At 48.7% G+C, this 22,608-nt stretch overlaps 1 protein-coding gene across 2 annotated transcripts in view; it reads right to left on the reverse strand.

Annotated features, from left to right (window-relative positions):
* ARHGEF7 (Rho guanine nucleotide exchange factor 7) overlaps positions 1 to 22,608 on the reverse strand; it is a 1,058,374-nt gene that overhangs the window by 835,193 nt on the left and 200,573 nt on the right. For both annotated transcript variants that reach the window (XM_086934741.1, XM_086934740.1), the window contains exon 3: positions 343 to 427. In XM_086934741.1, coding sequence (XP_086790867.1) covers positions 343 to 427 — 85 coding nt within the window. The remainder of the gene's footprint in view (positions 1 to 342; positions 428 to 22,608) is intronic.

The raw sequence follows: 22,608 nt of genomic DNA on the forward strand, positions 1-22,608 counted from the left end.
CATCTTTTGAAGTTTGTTTCTTACTTAAGGAAACCTCAAATAAAAAAATATATAGATAAATATGTGAAATAAACTTAAGAAACGGACTCTTTAGCTCTGTTACTACACGTAGAGTACAACATTCTGGAGGGCATATGGGCAATTATTTATTTGAGCCACCTCTATAACAGTTTCGATTACCCATAAACTGTCAGCTCTTCCTGAAATGTATGTTCCTAGATGGGTGCAAAATACATCGTACAGCCTGTAAAGAAAATGCTTAGTTAATCTTCGTATAAAGAAATGACAAAATGGAGCCCCTTTTATCAGTGGGAGAAGCAAAAGATATGGCCCCAGTTTTACCTGCCGTTACTTTGTTCAGAGCCACGAGGGAATTCAAGACTTTACTGAAGTTCTGCCCCTGGTAGAGGTCATTTGCGTCAAAAGTCTGGAAATAAAAATAAAGTGGAAGTCAACATCTTACTTAACTAACATTTGATCCGTTATAAGAAGTTAATCTGTATCAAGCATCAGCTTTTTACCATAAGTTTTTAATGATGGGGTACTTTTTTAAAAACTAATTAGTAAATATGTATGTACCATTTGAATACCACGAACAGAATTAAAAGGCTGCAGAGCGTGACAGTGTCACAATTTCTAAATATCACACTTATAGGTGTGTGCATATAATAAAATGCAAATACATCTTAAATAAACTAATGGTTTAAACTGAATGCAAAATGGGTTTTCTCACGGCTAGACCATCTTCCACAAAAACATGCACGCAAATAAAATAAACACAGAATGTTCCTTTAGTATAACATATGTTTATTGAGTGTAGAACAAGTCGCAAACAGTAATGACATTTAAGAGTGGCAGATCCATCCGGGGACAGACCCGCCAAGCAGTGTTAAGGAATGCACTAACCACTGATCACGTAATGAGAAAGCAGTCTTATACACAGCAAGCCGCCTACAACCCAACCTGGGCCGGCCGCGTCATAAACCTATTGTGGTTGGAGAGCATCTCTGGGCCCTCACCGCTCCCCCATCCTCTTAAAGACCAGTAGCCCTGTTATCTTCATTACGGTTGCTGAATGTCCAGCAGTTCATCTTCGAGCGCCTTCCTGTGCTTCTACGGCATGTCGGCCATTCTAAAACCCCCCCCATCCTCAGAAATTCAGTAACCAACCCAAAACAAAACGGAAAGGAAAAAGAAGGGAGGACCCCTCTTAGACAGTCTCAACTTCTCCCATACCCCGAAACCCCTACCCCCGCAAACCCTCACCTCCCCCCCCCCCCCCAACTCCCTCCGCCCCCCCCCCCCTCCCCTTGGTCCATGGTCCGCTTTTACCTCAGCCTAGGGCCCTCACAACTTTCAATGGGGAGTCAGTGGGTTTTCGGGTCTGTTGCGGTGTCTGCTAATCTCAACAGCCAGAGGTACTTAGGACAAGTCACTTCCTTAAACTCAGACGCCAACAGTGTCAGGAATGGCTTCCACAGCTCCGCATGGCGCGCCTCCTCCCCCGCCTTGGATAATGACAGTTTCTCCATGCCCAAAACCATCCAGAGGCGGTGTAGCCACTCCTGATATGTGGGGATGTGTTTGGATCGCCATTGCGCCACTATGTTCTGCACTGCTGACCCCAATGCAATCGCTATCAGTCGACCTCTCAGTGATCTCAGTGGGTAATTTAGTGCATTAGGCAACCCCAGGAGCACATAAGCGGGGAAGCGGGGGATGTCTGTTTCGAAGTGTGTATCTAACTCCCCTGGTATCTGGCTCCAGTATTCTTGTAAAAGTGGGCAGTCTCAGAGTACGTGAACTAATGTGCCAATCTGACCGCAACCGCGCCAGCACCGGGGATCCTGTTTGCTATCCATTTCGTACAGGCGCTCGGGGTGTAATACCAGTAGGACGCGACTTTCGTAAGGGTGTCTGTAAGTCCCATGTGATAGGCTGAGTGGCGCGCTCTATAGTAGACTCCATCCCATTCCTTGTGTGTCAGGTTTCTCCCCAGCTCCCGTTCCCAATGCACCCTGCCTGCATTGTAGGTGCATTTGTGTTTTTGCATGAGCATCTTGTAAAGGTCTGAGATCAGTTGTTTGTCATTGGTGCTGGAAATCAGCCAGTATTCGAATTAAGTCAAGTGTCTGTCTCCTGCCGACCTTACTGTGGTGTTGAGCGCCCAGTGCCTGACCTGGAAGTAACGGAGCCTTTCCGTTTCAGGTAGGTCAAATGCCTGCCGAAATTGCTGGAAGGGAATCACCCCTTCTGAGTCATAGACGTGATGGAGAGCCCGACAACCCGCTGGCCTCCAGCGCGCAAACGACTTCTCGTCCATCCCCGGGTGGAATTCTGGATTCCCAATGATGGGTGTAATAGGGGAGGGAAGGGTGGGGAGTTCTTGCCTAACCCCTACTCAGTCCCAGATCTCCAGGGGCACCCGCGTGATGAAGGATGCGTAGAGATTGGGAGGCCTATGTTCTCGTCTCATGAAGGGGATTTCCTGCAGAGTCCGTCCTACGACGGCTTGGTCCTAAAACAGCCAGTGTTTCTTCGATTCCCGTCTAACCCATTCCACTAGGAAACGGAGCTGAGATGCTTGGAAGTATGTTGCTAAGTCTGGTATCCCGATCCCGCCTTGTTCTGGCGCTAGCATGGCAATCTGGCGTTTCAGGTGGGTTTTCCTCCCGTTCCATATGAACCGTGACAATTCTGACTGCGTCTGTTCTATCCAGCCTCGAGGTGGTGCAAGAGGGATCGTGCGGAAGAGGTACAAGATTTGGGGAAGAACCGTCATCTTAACAGCCGCCACTCTACCCAACCAAGACAACGGATAATACTTCCATTGACCTAACTCGCGTCTGATTTTCTGCCGCAGGTGGAGAAGTTGAGATCCACCGAGGCCTGAAGAGAGGGTTCCAGTTGTTTCCCTAGATATGGGACCGCGTCCGCCGTCCACGGTATGGGGAACAGTGCCTGCAAATGGGCACGTGTAGTGGTGTCCAGGGACGAGTCGAGGGCCACCGACTTAGCCATATTGACCTTGAAGCCAGAGACTCTGCCGAATCTCTCGAGATCCTCGATGCACGCTGGCAGGGAACCCCGGGGGTTCGCGAGAGATATCAACACATCATCGGCATACAGGCTTATGGTGTGGACGTCACCCCCGAACTTGATACCATGCACCTCCGGGTCAGACCGCAAAAGGTGTGCAAGAGGCTCCATATATAGGGCGAACAATAGGGGGGACAATGGGCAGCCCTGCCTGGTGCCGCGTTCGATACCAAATCGGGGAGACGTGCACCCATTGACCCGAACTGCTGCTGTTGGAAATTTATAGCAATTGAACACCCTAGTACGAAATTTAGGCCCTATCCCTGCTTTTAGCAACACCTTCTCCAGGAAAGGCCAGTGTACTCTGTCAAATGCCTTTTCGGCGTCAATGGCTAACATCATATATTCACCCTCCGTCCGCGCAGCTTTTTCCAGGAGGTGAAAAGCCCGTTTAGTGTTGTCTGAGGTCTGACGCTCAGGAATAAATCCAGATTGGTCCGGGTCGATCAGTCCCCACATGTATGGTCCTAAGCGGGAGGCGAGAATCCCTGTGTAAAGCTTGAGATCGACATTCAGGAGGGAGATTGGTCTATACGCTCCGCACTCAACAGGGTCCTTACCTGGTTTAGGTATCACCGCGATGGACGCCTCCAGTGGGTCTCTATGGATCGCTCCCTCTTCCGCGAAAGAGGTAAAGAGTCGGGCGAGTAGCGGTGCCACTTGGCTACAGAATGTCTTATAAAAGCTTACCGGGAAACCGTATGGTCCCGGGGCTTTGCCTAATTTGAGCCGGGAGATGGCAGAGATGACCTCCTCCGGTCGAATGTCTCTTTCCAAGCAGTCTATTTGTTCCTGCGTCAATTCAGGCAGGGGGATATCTGCCAGGAACTCTGTCTACGCCTCTGGATTAGGGGGGGGTCGGCCGCGTACAAGTCGGCATAAAATGCACTGAAGGCCTCCGCTATGGCTTGGTTTCCGTCTACTGTAACGCCATCGCTCCTTCTTATCTCTCGCACCTCCCTGTGTTGCGTGACCTCGCAAAGTTTGTGAGCCAACAGGCGCCCACACCTGTCTCCGCCCATATAATAGGCGTGGCGCAGTCACAATGCTGCGTACTCTGCTCTATCTAGATCGAGGGCTGCAAGATGTTTGCGGTCCGCTTTTAATTGCCTCCATATTCTCGGGTCCCCCGTCCTCCGGTGCATCTGTTCCAGTTCCCTGGTCTGCTGTACGAGTTCTTCCCTCTTAGACTGACGTTCTGCATTTTCTGCAGTCGAGAGTGATATAAATTCACCCCTAAGGACCGCTTTCAGCGCGGACCATTGCGTGGACAGTGTGGTGTCATCATTGCTGTTATGTGTGAGGTAGTCATTGATCACGCTTTGGATTTTAGTGACCACCGCTTTCTTCTGCAGCAGTGAGTCTCGGAGGCGCCAAACCCTACTTGAGCGTTGGGTAGCTGGCAAGGAGAGGACGGCCTTCACTGGGGCGTGGTCGGAAAGCGAAGCAGTTCCTATGTCAGCGCTGGTGACAAGCGTTTTGGTAGCAGTGGAAACTAGCAGGTAGTCAAGACGCGCATATGTTTGGTGGGTAGCTGAGAAGTGTGTGTAGTCCCTCTCACCAGGATGCAGCTCGCGCCAAAGGTCTGTTAATCCTAGTTCCTGCATTCTGACTTTGCCTGCTGTTGTGAGCGCCCCCACCTGTGTAGTGCGTTGACAGGACCTATCAAGTGTGTTGTCGAAAACCAAATTTAAGTCCCCGCCCAAAACTATGTGATGGTCAGTTGTATCGGTGACATCAGTAAGCGCTCTGTGAAGAAAGTGTTCCTGACCGTCATTGGGCCCATATATCGAGCCAATCGTAAGAGTCTTGTCGCCTACTGCAAACCTGTATATTAGTAGGCGCCCCTTGGTCTCAGCCAATTTCCCCAACACCTTGCCCCTGAACTTTTGTGCCACTAGGATCGCAACTCCCGCTTTCTTATCTGGGCAGGAGGAGAAAAATTGATGGGGGAATTTACATGACTTCAGCCTGTGACAATCTTTGTTCAGAAGGTGTGTTTCCTGCTGGAGGCATATGTCTGCCTGAGACTGTTCTAGCTGAAGCAGGATCGCTTTGCGCTTATCAGGATTATTCATGCCGCGCACGTTCAATGTGAGGATAGTTAGCTCGTCATTCTTCATCTAGATTTGCCAACCCACTCTCTGCCCCTTGTGTAGCCATGAAGCAACCGGGTCTGATAACCCCCGACCTGCCCCTGCGCCTTAACTTCAACCTCCCGGATCCAGCGCCGTCCCTACCAGCAATCGAACCATGGACCAATTCCCCTCCCCAACCCAAACTTCCACCTCCCCCCTCCCCCCCCCCCCCCAACAACTGAAAACTGTCATTGTCTCTCATCCAGGGATGAAAAGGAAAAAAAGGTAAGTGTAAGGTAGTCCTACTAGTCTGTCCGGGAGCACCCTCCCGCCAACGGCCATGTGGCCAGAACGGATATCCAGTTCAATAGATGTCAGTGAGTCCTTCATACCGTGGGACCGGTGCCGTTATCTGTGGCTACTGCATCCACTGCGCATGCTGTCCTGCTGCAATCTCCGTCGCCGGAGGCTTCTTGACTCGTTTCCGCCTCCGCTGTTGGCTCCATTGTGGCCTCCTCCCTTCTGTCTCTGGCTTGGTTCACGGGGCTTCGGCGCCGTCCTCGGGTGTCTCTATTCCTAACAGCGTGCAGGCCTCAGAGACCGATCGGAGCTGGTATGGTTTATTCTCCAGTCTAAAAATGAGGCGGAAGGGGTGGCCCCAGCTGTATGGGATATTGTTCTGCTGCAGATAGGTAGTGACTGGTTTGAAAAGCCGGCGCTTGTGCAGTGTGAGCGCCGCCAGGTCTTGGAATAACAGTGGTGATGTGCCTTGGAATGTTATCGGATGTTTCTGGCGTGCCTTCTGTAGTATCTCCTCTTTGGTACGGTAGTCTTGGACACACACCAGTGTGTCCGGGGGGGCGCCGTCCCGGCGCGGGGTGGTCCGGTCCTGTGGGCCCTATCTAGCTGTAAGGGTGAGTCTAATGGCCGCCCCAGCACATGGTTGAAAAGTTCTCTAGCGTAGCGAAACGCATCTTGGGTGGCCTCGGACGTAGCCACGTTGCGAATGCGGATGTTATGGCGTCTTGAGCGATTTTCTAGATCTTCCAGATGGAGCTGTAGGTCCACGTGCTGGTCATGCAGCCGGATGATCTCCTGTTGCTGGGCCGCGAGTTCCGTATCCTTATCGTCGCTTTTGGTTTTCAGGTCTGCCACCCTTTCCCCTATGCCATCCATCTCACGCCGCACTTCACGGATTTCGCTGGTGAATTCCATCTTAAAGGTCTGGATGTCGTCTCGCAGGGACGCAAAGAGGGACTCCAGAAAGACCTTCGTAATGGGCTCTGCCGTCAGAGGCCTGGTCCATCCTCTTCGGTGTCAGGGCTACTGCGTCTTTCTGTGGGGGTGTCTGTGTTTTTGCGAACAGCTCCTTTACTGTTTTGCCTCGGGGAGGCCTGCCCATAGACATCCCGCTTCCCTGGCAATCGTACCACGCGGCGCTCCGTTCTCCGTTTGCTAATCCGGTAGGATCCGACCCTCACCGTGCCCGTGGGGTGGTGCTGGGTCCCCAAGGGGTCAGTGTGCTCCATCCGGCCAACCTGGTGCAATTCTCCTTCCTTAGTTCACCTTTGTCCGCGGCCGGACGCCGTTTCGTGCCCAGGTGGGCTCCGCTTTGGCCCATCGCCTCTGCACCGTTCTGGTGCGCCTCGCCTTCCCCCAATTATCTGACCGTTACCTCGACCACCGTCCGGGTGAGTCCTTCGCTGTAGCGCCCCTGCCTTTGTGCCTGAATCGCATCCAGCCTCCCAGGCCAGGAGAGCAGACTCCTGTTTGGGCATGATTTACTGTGCCCCCGTGGCTCCAGCCTCGCGCCTCAACTCGCTGCCGTCCGCCTTAGTCCCCACAAGGACGGCTGGGCCTAGATCTGGGATGTAGCTACTTGGGTGTCCCAACCACCACCGGACCGGTCCGCCCGTCGAGGGAGCTCCTCTCCCCTCCGGTCGATCCTCGCTGAAGTGTCTCCGGACTCACCGATACACCGGTCGTGTCCTCTGGTCCTGGGTCTCACCTCCCGCCTTCTGGGCCTAGCGGTGTCTCTCGGCAGCTCCGCCGTCCTCCGGGCCCCAACCTCAGCGCCGTCGCCGCCTGTTTGCCTCCGCAGTCGCCGTATACCTCGGCTCCGCCTTCTGGCAAACGCTGCTGTCGCCCGCCTCAGGTCGCCCTGCGACCGTCGCAACAGTGGGCCTCCGCTCGGTTGAGCTCCACCTCCGAGGCCGGCCTCACTTTCGGCCTGAAGGGGGGATGGGGTGCTTCGCGCTCTCAGGTCTGCAGGCGCTCGAATTCGCCGCACGTTTCACCTCCGTCGCTTTCTCCGGGTCCGTTCTGCTTAATAGTCGGTTACGACAGTCCGATGTCCCACACTGCAGGCACGGAGGCGCCGGAACCGGTGCTGAAACTGGGCCGTTGGCAGGAGCAGTGGCGATGCACATCCGCTCACTCCGCCATCTTCCAGAATGTTCCTTTAAAGGAAGTTTCATTATCCTGTGGAACAGATAGCTACAATGAAGTCAGGTGGTATCCGTTGGTGACCAAGGATAGCTTTGACAAGAGAAAGGGCCTTTTTGAAAGAAAGAACTGCAGTTTCATAAAGAAAACTATACAAGCAAAATAATAAATTTAAAAAAGGAAACACACGCTAAAAGGGTAGGGTAAGAACAGTAAATGTGGTGGACAAGATTCAGAAGCAAAAAACTAAATTTAAGAAATATTTTGGGTGTTTCCGAAATACTTTTGTGAAACAATAGAACATACACCTTTACATGAAATCACTAAATGGAATTCTAATTTGCCTAGGTATATGTACAGCTAAGTAAACTAATATATTGATGATTACTTAAAATTATTTCAATGACACTTCTAATGGCTAGAACGTAAAAAGCATATTTTACTTCTGTACACTGTTAAAACCTTTCGATATGTTGCCAGTATCAGTAAAGCAAGTCACCCAAGCACATAAGCAGCAACCCAGTATGCATGGCTATTTTGAATGCCCATTACAAATGGTAAATAGGTAAAACTTGATTGACCCAGTTACTTAAAACCATTGCAATACATACAAAAAGAAGAAATAATTCCATTTTTAAAATGATCCATATTTAAAAAGGTCCATATTTAAAATGTTCATGCTCATTCATGAGTGTCGCTGCGTGAACTGCAAATGACTTTCTGTGTCATTGCAGTTATAGTGACCCGGCTAGTTACGCCTTTGCGACCTATAGAAAAGTTGCAATCCATTGTGGCGGTTGGCCATCCACTTAATAAAGATTGCCTCCATAGACCAGTTGTCTGCAGAAAAGGAGTCAGTTTGGCATTTTTGACCAAGCTGCTTCGAGGAATCTGACTAGCCTTGTGTTCAATTGTGGCGAGGAAGGATCAAAGCATGCCAGGACTGCTTGTCTCCTTGTCCTGATCCCTCTTAGATTGAGGGGGATTTTTAGCAGCTGTCTCCTTTCTTGACCCAGCTCCGTGCAGGTACAGATGATGTGTGTGATATCACCTTGATCCTTACTGCACAGACTGCAGTGTATGAAAGCCTGCACCCTTTTCCAGGGAGGGAGCTGCTGCGTGGTTGGTATCACTCCTAGCCTGAACTTTAAAAAAATTTGTTTCAGTATTTTTGAGTATCCCAAATTAAAGTAATATTGTGGGGCTAGGGACTTATATGTGGCCAGAGTCATCCAGGCGTGCGCTCTACCCGAAAAGGTCGCCTTGTCCTCTAGCAAGGAATGGGTCTTCAACGTCTTCCACACCGTTTTTTTGAACGCTGAATGGAGGCAGTGTGTGTGTCCCATAAGGGGGAAAGGCCTGTGGTTATCAAAGCCTCCTTAAGATATTGCCCTGCGGGTGAGTTCTGCCTCAGTTGAATCTCTTGCCAGAGGAGGTGATTTAATGTGTTAGGGTTTGCTGACCTAATCTTGTGCCAGCAGTTGATGAAAGCTCCATAGCTGGCACAGGTTTGCTTTATGAGACCAAACTCCAAACGTATTTGTGCCAGTGAGGTGTAGGTCGGGAGGCTGAACATTGTTCTATATGCTTTGACCAGTGTTTTGTCCAGGAGGTTGCTAACTCTCCCTCTCAGTGCCTCTGTGTCGTAGGTAACGAATATGCTACTTACCAGTATGCATCTGTTCTTGGCATGTAGGGCTGCTGACATTCATATCTGTTCATAGATCGCCGCCTAGTGTTGGGTCCGGATGATTGCACATTGTTGTCCTGGAAGAGTCTTCGAAGTATTATGAGATAGGTGGCTCCTCCCCTGGACTACAGTGCGCATGGGCATCGACTCCGTCCCCAGATTGGGCGGGCGATATGAATGTCTGCAGCCCTACATGCCAAGAACAGATGCATACTGGTAAGTAGCATATTCGGTTCGAGGCATGTGGGCTGCTGAATTCATATCTGTGCATAGAATACATAGCAGTCCCCCCATTAGCGGCGGCCGCCCGTGCCAGCTGCAGCAGTTTGGAAAAGTGTCTTGAGAACAGCCTGCCCTACAGCTGCCTGCTGTTTGGAGTGCACGTCTACACAGTAATGCTTAGTAAATGTGTGTGTGGTAGACCATGTGGCTGCTCTACATATGTCCTCTAAAGGAATGTTTCCAAGGAAAGCCATAGAGGCCCCCAACTTTCTGGTGGAGTGGGCTCTTGGTGGAATGGTAAGAGTGCGTTTTGCTTTTGCATAGCAGATCTGGATACATTTAACGATCCACCTAGCAATATCAGCCTTGGAAATAGGGTTACCTTTGTGGTGTGGCGCAAAGGCGACAAAGAGTTGCTTAGTTTTTCTAAAATCCTTGGTCCTATCAATGTAACACATTAGGGCCCGTTTAACGTCAAGGGTGTGGAGCATCCGCTCCTCCAGTGACTCAGGATTTTGAAAAAAAACAGGTAATTCGATTGTTTGGTTGATGTGGAACTGAGACACAACCTTGGGCAGAAACTTAGGGTTAGTGCGGAGCACCACCCTGTTGGAATGAATTTGGATAAATGGCTCTTGGATTGTGAGGGCTTGCAATTCACTAACCCTCAGTAGCGATGTAATTGCTACATGGAAAGCCACTTTCCATGTCAAGAACTGAATCTCGCAGGAATGCAGTGGTCCAAAGGGAGGACCCATCAGCCTGGTAAGGACCACATTGAGGTTCCACTCAGGAGCTGGTGGAGTCCGTGGCGGAATGATTCGTTTGAGGCCTTCCAAAAAAGCCTTGATGGCAGGCACCCTGAAGAGGGAGAGGTGCTGCCTATTTTGGAGATAAGCGGCCATCGCAGACAGATGAATGCGAATGGAAGCATAGGCCAGATTACACTTGTACAGATGGAAAAGGTAACAGATGATGTTCTGAATAGAAGCATCCAGCGGGTTAATGTTGTGGTCCGCACAATAAATGACAAACCGCTTCCATTTTGCCACATAGCAGGCTCTAGTAGTGGGCTTCCTCGCCTCCCAAATGATGTCCATACAGTCGGGAGGTAAGTGCTGGTAGCCAAACTCTAGGACTTCAGGAGCCAGATCACCAGGTTGAGCTGTTGTGGATCTGGGTGCTGAATGTCGCCATGGCTCTGCGCCAGAAGGCTGGGTGTGAGATGTAGCCTTTGATGCGGTACCACGGACAGTTCTAGAAACGCGGTGTACCATGGTTGGCGAGCCCACGTTGGAGCAACCAGGATGAGAGTCATCGAGTGCTGCCTGAGCTTGCGTGCCACCAGCGGTATCAGAGGTGCTGGGGGAAAAGCGTACGCAAATTTGCCTTACCAGTTCATCTATATCGCATTGCCCTGCGACTGTGGTTGTGGGAACCTGGCGGCGAAGCTTCGGCATTTTGCGTTCTCCTTTGTGGCGAACACGTCTATCTCGGGATGACCCCACCTTTGGAAGTACGGCTGGAGTACTGATGGATGTATCTCCCACTCGTGCATTTGGTGGCTGTGCCTGCTGAGCAGGTCCGCCATCTGATTGTCCTTGCCGGGGAGATGCTCTGCCATGAGGAAGATGTTCCTCTGAATGGCCCACTTCCACATGCTCCGAGCCAGATGAGACAGCTGCGGAGAGTGTGTTCCTCCCTGCTTTTGAATGTAGTACATTGCCGTCATGTTGTCCGTCCGGATCAACACGACCTTGTTGCACAGATGTACTTTGAATGCTTTTAATGCCATGAAGATTGCCATCAGTTCCAGAACATTAATGTGCATCTTCCCTTGTTGTTGCGTCCATAGTCCCTGCACCGTGTATTGGAGTACATGCGCTCCCCATCCCTGGAGAGAAGCGTCCGTCGTCAGGATAATCTGTGGCACAGGCTCCTGGAACGGTCGGCCCTTGCAAAGGTTTCGTGGATTCCACCAATGCAGAGAGTTGTATGCCCGACCGCTCACCAAAACTAGGTCTTCCAACTGGTTGCGAGCCTGAGTCCACTGACGTGCTAAGCACTCCTGAAGCGGACGCATATGTAGTCTCGCGTCCGGGACAATGGAGATGCAGGAGGCCATCATGCCTATCAACTGCATGAACACTCTTGCTGGAAGCGAGTGTTGAGGTCTGAATTTTTGGATCAGCGATTGAATGCTGCTGACTGTCACTGAATTCGGCTGTGCTGTGGCCGCCAGAGTGTCTATGGTCGCACCCAGATACTGCCGTATGTGGGCGGGCTGGAGGTAGGATTTTGGGTAATTCAGTGAGAATCCCAGATCGTGCAGGAGGTGAATGGTGTGGGACACGTGGTCGGCGCACTGCTGGGCTGACTTCACTTGAATGAGCCAGTCGTCCAGATAGGGGTAGACGTGGATGTTTTGATGTCTCAGATGTGCCGCCACCGTCACCAGGCACTTTGTGAACACCCGGGGTGCCGTGGTGACCCCAAAAGGCAAAACCCTGAATTGGTAGTGCTGGTTTTGGATGGTAAACCCGAGGTATTTTCTGTGTGAAGGATGTAGTGGAATGTGAAAGTATGCATCCTTTAGGTCTAACGTTGCGAGAAAGTCCCCCTGTTGGAGCAACGGGAGCACTTGCTGCAGTGTTAGCATGTGGAAGTGCGCTGACAGGATGTAGAAGTTGAGGGGCCTGAGATCCAGGATGGGCCTGAGGGACCAGTCTTTCTTTGGAATCAGGAAGTACAGGGAGTAAACTCCTGTGCCTCTTTCCTGCATGGGCACGAGCTCTATTGCCCCTTTTGCAGCATGACGTTGACCTCCTGCTGCAATAAGTGCAAGTGCTCGCCCGACATAGGACGCTGCCTTGGGGGTATGTTGGGGGGAGTGGATGTTAACTCCAGACAATAACCAAATTGGATAAGCTTTCTGACCCACCTGTCCGTGGTGATGGAGTTCCACACGGGCAGGAACTGCTGGAGTCTCCCCCCGACCGGTGTTGTGTGGTCGGGGGGCAGTGACAATGCGTCACTGTTTGTTGGTGGGAGAGGACCTGGAGCTGTTGTTGCCATGTCCTCTGCCTTTGGCGCTGTTGCCGCGGTATCCACCTCGACTCTTGTTGGCACTAGTAGTCTGGGTGTTGCCTTTGTAGAACTGCGCGGACTGCGAAAGTTGACCCCTTGAGGTGCCCCTGGTATTGGAGCGACGAAAGGACCCACTCCGAAACTGCTGGGACTGTAAGGCACCCATTGATTTTGCAGTGTCTGTGTCCTTCTTCATTTTCTCAAGGGTGGTATCAACCTCAGGGCCAAACAGGTGATCTGGGTTGACCGTTTGGTTCAAGATGGTGGTTTGAATGTCCGGCTTGAACCCAGATATTCTTAGCCAGGCATGTCTACAAAGCATAACGCTATTGTTAATGGCGCGTGCGGCGGTGTCAGCCGCGTCCAGAGCGCACTTTATGGAAGCGTTGGAGATCAGCTTCCCCTCCTGTATTAGCATTTCAGCCCCTTCCTTATATTGATCGGGCAGGTGTTGCAAAAGGGTCTCTAGGGTATCGTAGTGTGCCCTGTCATAGCGCGCCAGGAGCGCCTACGTGTTGGAGATGCGCCATATGTTGGCTGCCTGCGCTGCTACCCTCTTTCCTGAAGCTTCAAAGACCATCGATTATTTGTCTGGGGGAGGAGCATCACCCGTAGTCTGCGAGTTGGCCCTCTTCCGGGCATTGGAGACAACCAGGGAGTCCAGAGGCAACTGTCCCCTAATATAAGTTGGATCTGTGGGCGCTGCCTAATACTTTTTGTCAATCCTCGGGTTGATGACTCTCGCCTTGGTGGGCTCTTTGAAGACCTCAGCAGCGTGCTTTAAAACACACTTCAGCATTGGCAGAGTTTTCACAGTCTTTTCAGAGACAGAAAAGGTGTCAAAAAGGAAGTCTACGTCCACAGGGTCAGCATGCAGCTGGACGTTGTGATTGGCTGCTGCCCGCTCGATGAGGGCATTGAAAGCCGCAGAGTCTTCAGTGGGGGAAGTTTTAGCGGAGAAGAGCTGAGGGTCCTGTCCAGAATGTGGGTCCCCAGGCTCACCAACAGCAGACCAGGGCTCTGTCACATCCTCTGGATCTGTGTAGACTGGATAGCTATATTCATCTTAGTCATCGCCCTCACCAGCGTCTACATCGGAGTGAGTGGGTGAGACCTCGTGAGCCTGTGGTGAAATGGGCTCCACCAAGGCTGGAGTACCAGCAGAGTTCATCTTCCGCTTTAGTGGGATCTTGTACGACTCCAATTGGGGCTCCGGGGTGATTTTCCTCTTCAGGAGGGAAAGCCTACCCGTTTCGGCGTCGATGAAATGTTCTTGACGCCCCTCTTCTGAAAGTTGCTGAGGCCGCGGGCCATGGACCACCATCGATGCCTTCGGCGTCGAAGAGACCTTTTCGGGCACGCCGGCCCCCGGTTTAGCAGCGAAAGCCTTCGGCGCCGTTTTAGGCGGCAAGGTAAAAAGGATCGGCGTGGCGCCTTCACCGGTTTCTCCAGAGGCTTGGTCGGCGGAGGGTCCTTCGGCTCAACTGCTGCGGCACCTTTTTCGTGAACGCGGCAGATGGACGTGCCGGTTTGACGGAGTCTTTAGAGGTCGGTTTCGGAGTGGAGTCCTTCGAGGTCCCCTTCGGAGTCGACACACTTGGCACAGCCCCTTTGGCCTTTTCGTGTGGAAGCAGGGTAGAGAGGGCCTTCGGGTCGTCTGTCCGCTTCTTCGGGTCGGTAAAAGACCTCTTGGGGTCGTCGACCGTCTTCTTGCGATCGAGACGACCCTTGCCGGAGTCGACTGTTTTCGGCGCCGATGCGGCCGTGTCCGACCCCTTCACCTTCGGCTTCGACGTAGTAGCCTTCGGGTCGGCCATTTGGACGCCGCCCTTCAGCTCGAAGGCCATCTTAGTTGTCTTCGGCGCCGAGGTCTCTGAAGTCTTTGATCCGAGCAATGCGATGCGCACTTTCGGTTTCGATATCTCCGGCGTCGAGACCGTAGATTTCACTTTCGGTTTCTGTTTCACCGGGAGTGAATCAGTACCAATGTCCGTGGCCGGGCCATGAGGCGGGGCCGAGGAACTCACATCAAGGTCTTGGGTAAGGCCCGAAGGCGATCCCTCGACCTGGGCCTTATTGATCGGAACGGCCCCAGAGTCAGATTGAGAAAGCTCTTCGTCCAAACTATCCTCCATGGCCCCAAGGGCCCCGTCGTCGTCTCCTACCTCCTCGACGACTTCACCGAAATCTTCGGCCTCTGCGTCGTAGTCGTCCTCGACCTCCGACGCGCGGTTAGATTCTGAGATGTCCTGGAGATCCTCATCCTCGACCTCCTCAGAATCGAAAATGTCCGTAGGCGCCGGTGCAGATCTCTGGGCCTCCAGGCGCGCAGCTCGACGGAGCTTGAGTGTCTTCTTGGACCGGAATCTCTAACAGGCCATACACTTGGCCTCGTCGTGGTCCGGCGACAGGCACTTGTTGCACACCGGATGGACGTCGATGTGTGGGTACTTCGAGTAACACACCGGACATCTTTTGAATGGACTTCGGTTTTCCATGATGGTCGATGAGTCTGGAGCGTCGACTAGGCCCTCCGCGCCGAAAGCACGCGGAAGTACAGAGCTCGGCTTGGAGCCGAGGAAAGTTGCGAAGCCGAACGCAAGACAATACCGACGCAAGTCCCAAAGACCTTCTGGTCTCAAAGTTAAGTTAAGGTAATACTGATTGATTCTGACAAGAGGGAACCAAAGACATCCGAACCCAATGGCGGAAAAAAACAATCTGGGGATGGAGTCGATGCCCATGCGCACTGTAGTCCAGGGGAGGAGCCACCTATCTCGTGATACTTCGAAGACTCTTCCAGGACAACAATGTGCAATCATCCGGACCCAACACTAGGCGGCGATCTATGCACAGATATGAATTCAGCAGCCCACATGCCTCGAACTCGAAGGTAATATTTTGGCCCGGGCTATCATCAAGAGAGGGTTCAGAGTGGGGCCGAGTAGTTTGGCTGATACTCCTTTCAGATAGAGTGCGAGGATCATCCCTTTCCTTTTGATCTCCTGTTTCTGATCACCGATTAAACCTTCTTTATCGATGTAGATGCCCAAATACTTGTAAGCCTCGGCTGGCTCAATGTGTTTGCTACTCAGGTGCCATTGATGGGACATTTTTAGTTTCTTGTTGATTGTCATGGTCCTTGTTTTGCTTAGGTTTATTAAGAGTCTGTTTTCTTCTGCATAGACCTCTAGGCAATTCAGGAGATGTTGCAGGCCCACTGCCGTGTAGCTGAGTAGGACAAGGTCATCCGCGTAGATTAAGTTAGATATTGGGGAACCCCCTAATCTGGGTGCGTGCGAATTGCATTTATCAAGTACCATGGTTAGGTCTGCCATGAATAGATTGAATAACATGGGGGCCAGCACGTAACCCTGTTTCAGCCCTTTCGATGTTTTGATTTTCCTTGAGAAGTGCATTCCTGAGCCCAGTTTTATTTGAACCCAGGTGTCGGAGTGTAGGAGCATGATCATTGATAGGAGGTTGTTGGGAATGCCCCATCTGACCAACTTGGACCATAATTTGGGCCTGTCCACATTGTCAAAAGCTGCACTATAGCCAATAAAGCAGAAATGGAGCTGCATTTTCCTGATCTTTGCCATGTCGATTAACAGTGACATTGCCATAATATTAGTTTTTGTACCGGAGCATTTTCGGAATCCTGTCTGGTTTAACGGGATTACTTTGTTGTTTTCTGTCCAGGTTGACAGTTCCTCCAGCAATGTGCCTGCAACATTTTTGGCTTCGTTATCGATCAGGGCTACTAATCGATAGTTAGCTGGTAAATTCTTGCTGCCCGATTTGTGGATGGGGAGATTTCAGGTTTTAACCACTCAGTGTTTGGGTTGGTGCCACCCTTTCTACTTTTTTTTTATTGCGACTGATCATTTTATGTGGGCAGAAGTATCATTTGGCTGGAGATGCGAGGTGGGTAAGTCACAGGAAGGTTGAAGGAAGCAGAGAATGCATAAAATAATTTTACAAATTAGAAAGGAGAAATCTCATCTGCCTAAGTAAGAGTGAGAGCCAAACAATTAAGGTTGGAGGCGTAATAAATAAACAGTGTGGGTGAGGCAGTACAATTAGAAGTTTGTTTTGACAAAGATGTTTTACTGGGCTCCACCACCAGAAAAATACGCTGAAGATGAATGATCTGTTTAATGAAGACGCCATCATCTTGTTAACTTTTCTCTTACTCCATTCAAGAAGTCAAGTTGTACAGGTTTGCGGGGCTATCAAACTACATGCAAGAGGTATGTGAAAACCTTCAGTGTTATCAAGTTGGTATTCATCTAATTATGCACCATTGCATAACCTGGAAAGGACAACAATTTCATCTCTGCTCCTATATGTGTGAAAGTCAAAAATCCAGCTTACTGGCAAATTTACTTCATTTGGAAGTGCCATTCACAACAATAAAATTCAAACCGGATTTGGAATTTATGTTTGTTAACTGCTGTTTTTGGTGCGTTAGGTGAACTAGGGAGTGGGCACTTTTTATGGTGTTGTATCAAAAGGCATGCCATTTCAGACTCTGACTGCATAAGAACCAGAAAAAAACCTTTTATGGAGCTTATATTTTGCCAGAGTGAGGAGCACAACTATTTAGCTACTAGAGCCAATGGGAAATTGGTAAATTCCACCATGATCTACATATGAGTCCTGTTCTTGCGAAAACATCTGGAGATCTGTGATGACAAAAAAAAGAGAGAAATAACGACCAGAGCAATGCATATAAGCCATCTTAACCAGGATATGCAGACACAGCAATGGACATTACTGTATACTCAAGCCACAGTAGGACCCACATTTGAGTCATATGTTGCGGAAAAGGGACAGGTGCAGGATTTAAGAAATGCTACTAAGCAAAGTGTAACAAATACACTCTTTGGATAGGTGTGATAGTCTGACCAAATAATAATTTTAAGATACAGTGAAAAACCTTCAAGCAAATGTTGATGGCAGAACTTAAAAGCAATATTATGCTAACCGTAAACACTTGCAACTAATTGTGGAAATAAATCCATTAGAAACACCGACGGAGTTTAAAAAAATAAAAGTAAAAAAACCTCAACATTTCAGTCACAGTTTTGAACAAGCACTGTCAAGGCCAAAAGTGCAGTTTGCCAATATTGTGTAGCAAAAGCAAAGTAAAAAGCAAGGGAAAAAAAATCTTCAGCCACTGCGTCAGTCATGTCACTCTGTAGGTGTGTGCATGAGCTAGCACCTATAAAATGACACATGTGCCATCTTTTTTTTGTATTTAATAGACCAAACACATGATGGACAAGGAAAAAGAATAAATAAAAAACAAGCAAAAAAGCCACAATGGTAAGCAATGGACATGCTTTAAACCAAAAGCAAGTTTTGGTAAATCCACAATAGGTCTTTTACAATAGATCTGAAGCTTGTGCGGTCTGGTAGGTGAAACTAAAAAAAATAATTTTACCTCTAACCGACAAAACATGCTGAACATAAATTAGAGTAGAACAGCAATACAAGAATAGAAACAATGTGGGAGTCTAAATGAATTGTGAAACATCCTTAAGTCTAGATTGCAGTTTCTTCAGAAGGGAAAGAAAGAAAGAAAGAAAGAAAGAAAGAAAGAAAGAAAGAAAGAAAGAAAGAAAGAAAGAAAGAAAGAAAGAAAGAAAGAAAGAAAGAAAGAAAGAAAGAAAGAAAGAAAGAAAGAAAGAAAGAAAGAAAGAGAAAGAAAGAAAGAAAAAAAAAAAAAGAAAGAAAAAAGAAAGAAAGAAAAAAGAAAGAAAAAAGAAAGAAAGAAAGAAAGAAAGAAAGAAAGAAAGAAAAAGAAAGAAAAGAAAAAAGAAAGAAAGAAAAAAGAAAGAAAAAAGAAAGAAAGAAAAAAGAAAGAAAAAAGAAATTCAACTGACAAAGTGAACAGTTTCTCATCATAAGCCATGCAATAGGTCTCGCATTAGGAAAGTTTGAGCTATTCGTCTTGTAAATGACATTTTTTTTATTTATGTGTTGGTTTTGAACATAGCTAAATTAATAGCTTTGTCATTTACAATGCCAATAGTTATAACTTTCGCAAATGTGACACCTATAACCTGGGGTGGTGCCGAGTGATGCTGGGGTGGTGCCGAGTGGTGCTGTGATGGTGCTGAGGGGTGCTGTGGTGGTGCTGAGTGGTGCTGAGTGATGCTGGGGTGGCGCTGGGTGGTGCTGAGTGTTAATGTGGTGATGCTGTGGTGGCGCTGAGTGATAATGTGGGGGTGCTGAGTGATGCTGTGGTGATGCTGAGTGATGCTGGGGTGGTGCTGAGTGATGCTGGGGTGGCGCTGAGTGATGCTGGGGTGGCGCTGAGTGATGCTGTGGTGGCGCTGAGTGATGCTGTGGTGGCGCTGAGTGATGCTGTGGTGGAGCTGAGTGATGCTGGGGTGGCGCTGAGTGATGCTGTGGTGGTGCTGAGTGATGCTGTGGTGGTGCTGAGTGATGCTGTGGTGGCGCTGAGTGATGCTGTGGTGGTGCTGAGTGATGCTGTGGTGGAGCTGAGTGATGCTGGGGTGGCGCTGAGTGATTCTGGGGTGGCGCTGGGTGGTGCTGTGTGATAATGTGGTGGTGCTGAGTGATAATGTGGTCGTGCTGAGTGATAATGTGGTGGTGCTGAGTGATAATGTGGTGGTGCTGAGTGATGCTGGGGTAGCGCCGAGTGATGATGCAGAGGGCAGAAAGGCACAAAAAACGAGACTAACAGAGGGCAGAAAAAGAAGGGAAAATAACAGGGCAGAAGTGCACAAAAAACGAGTTCAACAGGAGGCAGAAAGGCACAACAAGAATTAGGTGGACGACGGAAGCGAGAGTAACACAAATTGGGGGAGTGGGAGCAGGAGGGTGCAACAGACGGGTGTGGGAGTAGCGGGTGGGGAGGAAGGGAAAATAAGGACACGTTGGAGGAAGCAACGTGGAGCTCAAGGAAAGACGCACACGAAAAAGAATGGAGAAGGGCGAGTGGTGGAAAACAACTTGTAGGAGACAAAAGGGGCAAACGCTAGCGCTGATTTTGTAAAAGGCAGAAAAATCGCTTTGCCACGCCAGCTTACGCACTATTTACACAAAAACGTAAAAACATTGTAATCCCGCAGATGCTTATAAGGAGAATCGGAGTGTATTTAGGTGTAAATAAAAGCACCATAAAATGACATATGGTTACCATAATGCTAGAAAGCCATCAAGATTTAGGTGGACGACGGAAGCGAGAGGATGAAGCAAGAAGAGCTTGAGGGAAGACAAGTCGGATGGGGTGGGGGCGGGGGAGAAGGGGAGTGAGCGAATGGGAGGGAAGCGCTGGCTCACGGCATTGCGTGGGCGGGGGGCGCATTCCTTTGAAGTGTGAAGCAGGGGGCGGGGGAGCGGATCCCTTTGAAGTGAAGCTCTCGGAGGCAGGCGGCTCGGGGAGCAAATGGCAAGCGCTTGCACGAGCACATGCACTCGATGTAATCCGCCTGGTGGTTTCAGAGCTTGGTTTGCCCTCAATACTCTCGTCCTATTATCCCTTGCGGGATTAATAGGAAGAGACCTTAAAATTGACTGGTGACCATTGTGATGTGGAGGGTTATTCAGGCCAATGTGTATTTTGGGTGCAGATTCAGCAGCTAGATGTGTGGTCTTTTTTACCTACAAATTTAAAAATTGAAAACCAATATGCTATACAGAAAAATTATGGGTAATGTCCAGAATTGCCTAAAACAGAAGTCCAAATAAGTATTTTTTAAGGCACAAAAGGAAATATTTAATGTTCTGTTTATTCCAAGGCAAGTTAATTCACTACTAGGCCCTTTCAACGACGCTCATTAGCAGAACACCTTTACAAAGATAAAAAAAAAATTATGAACATTGAAATTCTTTTTTTGATTTTGCTATAAGCTTCAGTACCTTACTGCTGAAACTACAGAAGTCCAAAAACAAGAAAAAGTATAATCTAACCTTCTTGGGTATTGCCCTGAGAAAATCGAACTCCCTTCCCCCTGAATGCAAAATGATCAACTCAACCATATCATTCAAAAAAGAAGTCAAAGTACTACTAATGAACACATTTTTTATTTAACCCTTGCATGCTTCGGACGGCCCCTGGCCATCTGACGTCACAGTGGGCGTGTGCGGAGGGCAGCCAGGGGCCGTCGGAATCCCGCCCACTAATTAAATCAGCTATACAGCGCGAAAATGTGCGCAGCATGCAAGGGGTTATAGCTCAGCCACCCTAGGCTACATTTGCTATACCCTTAAGTATTGGACTTTTTAAGATCATGTATATTTATATTTAGTGGGTGGATTGGTCTCCGTTCTGGCTTCCCAGGGATGTGGAATTCCTATAGCCCGAAGCCCAGGACATATTGTTTTGGGTCATGGGCAAGTTTTCATGTGTATTTTATCCTTAGGACAAGTAGGCCCACCCCTGCAGCGCAAACCTTTTATCTGCCAGTTTGCAGTACCATATTATGGATTAGGGAAGGGCACAGTCTGCAGTTAAGGTAATCTTTTTGTTCATATGTTTATGCTGTTCAAACTTGTATTTATGGTTCATTAATGAAAACCTTTATTATTAGGGTGAGCTTTCAAAGAAAATCTTGTGAGGACTAACTGCACTACTGACAGTGCTTCCAGTATAAAAACGTGCACACACTAAGTTTTAGCAATATTAGGCTATGTATAATCCTCCCAGAATGCTCTCTGATTTGATGCAAATATTTGAAGAAACTTGACAGAAAGATTGATACTTTGCTTTCAAAATAAAATGTTCATAAAAAAAGAAAGAAGAAAAAAACATTTAGCTAAACTACTGTAAAATGTCTGGTACAATTTCTTTGCAGCATCATTTAGTAACATATTTTTGATGCATGCTAGTATTTCCCAAAAATATTCATAATGGAGAATCAGTGTAACCAGTTCCAATAAGATTATGGGAAACAAAAATAAACAAGCATTGGCAAAGCCAGTAGGTCTGAAATTGGTGGGCAGCTTTTTAGTTTTGATAATGTGTGACTTGTTTTGGCATGGTTTTTGTAAACCTTTATTGGTGTGGGAGCTGCCGGACCCTCACCATTATAACAAACATTGGCAAAAGCAAAAATTGTTTTTGGTCTCCAAAAACACACACTACCACAGTAGTACTCGCACTGAACAAAATTACTTTGTGTGCCGATATGCTCCATCTGAAAAAGCAGAACGCTGTCACTCACGGTGAAGCCAGCCAATACAGATAGAGAGACAGACTTTTAATAAAAGCAAAAGGTCATGGTCAACACCAGACCAAATTAGGGACCCAACTAATAAAGAAAGTCTCAAAAGGGCCCCCATGGTATTTGTCCTTGCATTAAGTGCAGCTATATGGCTTTCGTGAATTCCCAAACATTTACAGAAGTAGATCAAGAAATAGTACTCCTAGAAAATATTTGTGAACTGCATTTTAGCATGATCAAATATGCATGTGTAGATTTGCTCATGTGAAAATCTAAGTGTTTGAAGTTCACTTTCCCTCCAACCACTTTTTTCCCAACTCTGGAAAAAGGTTTACATCCGTCATTGTCAGGAGTAAATTTCCAACATTTGTCAGTATGGGAAAAGATTAGAGGGGAGTTTTTGAAAACCCTTAAAACATGCATGTTAGTAGGTTTGCACAGACTCAAAATGGCTTTCTAACCCTTGAACTATTGTTGACCACTACCTTCAGCCCCAGTATGTAGATCTGCGGAAACGTGGCAACATAAGGGGACAGCAAGTATTCAAACACTACTATGGTAGGAGCCCTGGCATAATCAAGAGAGACTATATCAGAGCTCTTATATAATACCATAATTTGTCGCTGCACTACATGGAACCAAAGGGACATGTGGATTTTGTTACAGGACAAGTAGATTTATGAAGCAACCTGCCCCATGGACAAGTAGATATTTTATTAAATTCCACACCCCTGCTTCCTGCCTTCTGTTGGGACCCACTCTTCCTGGTTCGCTCTAGATTTTGTTA

Source organism: Lissotriton vulgaris, chromosome 8 (assembly GCF_964263255.1).
Source record: "Lissotriton vulgaris chromosome 8, aLisVul1.2, whole genome shotgun sequence".
Taxonomy (NCBI): Eukaryota; Metazoa; Chordata; class Amphibia; order Caudata; family Salamandridae; genus Lissotriton; species Lissotriton vulgaris.